The sequence below is a fragment of the Pundamilia nyererei genome, unplaced genomic scaffold (genome assembly GCF_000239375.1).
Source record: "Pundamilia nyererei isolate P.nyererei 1_Seehausen unplaced genomic scaffold, PunNye1.0 scaffold00292, whole genome shotgun sequence".
Classification (NCBI taxonomy): Eukaryota; Metazoa; Chordata; class Actinopteri; order Cichliformes; family Cichlidae; genus Pundamilia; species Pundamilia nyererei.
Genome location: NW_005187693.1, coordinates 539,595 through 540,387, shown reverse-complemented (window position 1 = coordinate 540,387; position 793 = coordinate 539,595). Strand labels below are relative to the sequence as shown.

General features: G+C 44.6%; 1 protein-coding gene across 1 annotated transcript in view; it reads left to right on the top strand.

Annotated features, from left to right (window-relative positions):
- Window positions 1-589: 589 nt before the first annotated feature.
- Window positions 590-793, top strand: part of LOC102199628 (tripartite motif-containing protein 16-like protein) — a 22,621-nt gene continuing 22,417 nt past the window's right edge. The window contains exon 1 of the mRNA XM_013915360.1: window positions 590-722. Within this exon, the coding sequence (XP_013770814.1) occupies window positions 590-722 (133 nt within the window). The remainder of the gene's footprint in view (window positions 723-793) is intronic.

Below are 793 nucleotides of genomic sequence, written 5' to 3'. Positions count from 1 at the left end.
AGTTGGGGGTCTCACTAGGCGTAGCTCAGGGTGATGTACCAAACCCATAATGGTATTTCCTGTTTTTTTAATATTCATGTGACCTCAGCCCCCATAGAGAATGGAGCGGGTAGTATTAGTACGGATAGTTTTGAGGGCTTTCTGGAGTAGAACCAGAACCTGCTGCAGAGATTATATGTCTTGTGTGGTCTGAGAATACTTTGGGATCCCTCAGTTGGACCCGAAAACCTGGAATAGCCTGATATCACTGTGGACCAACTTTGAATAACCAGAAGATAGTGGGTGGATAATTAAGAGTGTGACGTATGCCTTTCTGGAATGACCTGATACATGCGTCTTCTTTTCACAGTGAAACTATTTGGCATTCACCTCATCACACAGAATGGCACAACAAGGAAGCAAGTCAGTAAAATTCCACTGTTCAGTCTGTCTGGATCTACTGAAGGATCCGGTGACTATTCCCTGTGGACACAACTACTGTATGAGCTGTATTAAAGGACAATGGAATAATGAGGATCCAAAAGGAGCCTACAGCTGTCCTCAGTGCACAAAGAGTTTCATATCGAGGCCTGAGCTGGAGAAAAACAGTATGTTAGCAGAGTTAGTAGAGGACTTGAAGATATCTGGACACCAAGCTGCTTCAGCTGATCTCTGCTATGCTGGACCTGAAGATGTTTCCTGTGATGTCTGCACTGAAGAGAAGCTGAAAGCAGTGAAGTCCTGTCTGGTATGTTTGGTTTCTTACTGTGAGCAACACCTCCAGCCTCACTATGACTCCTCTGCCTTTGACAAA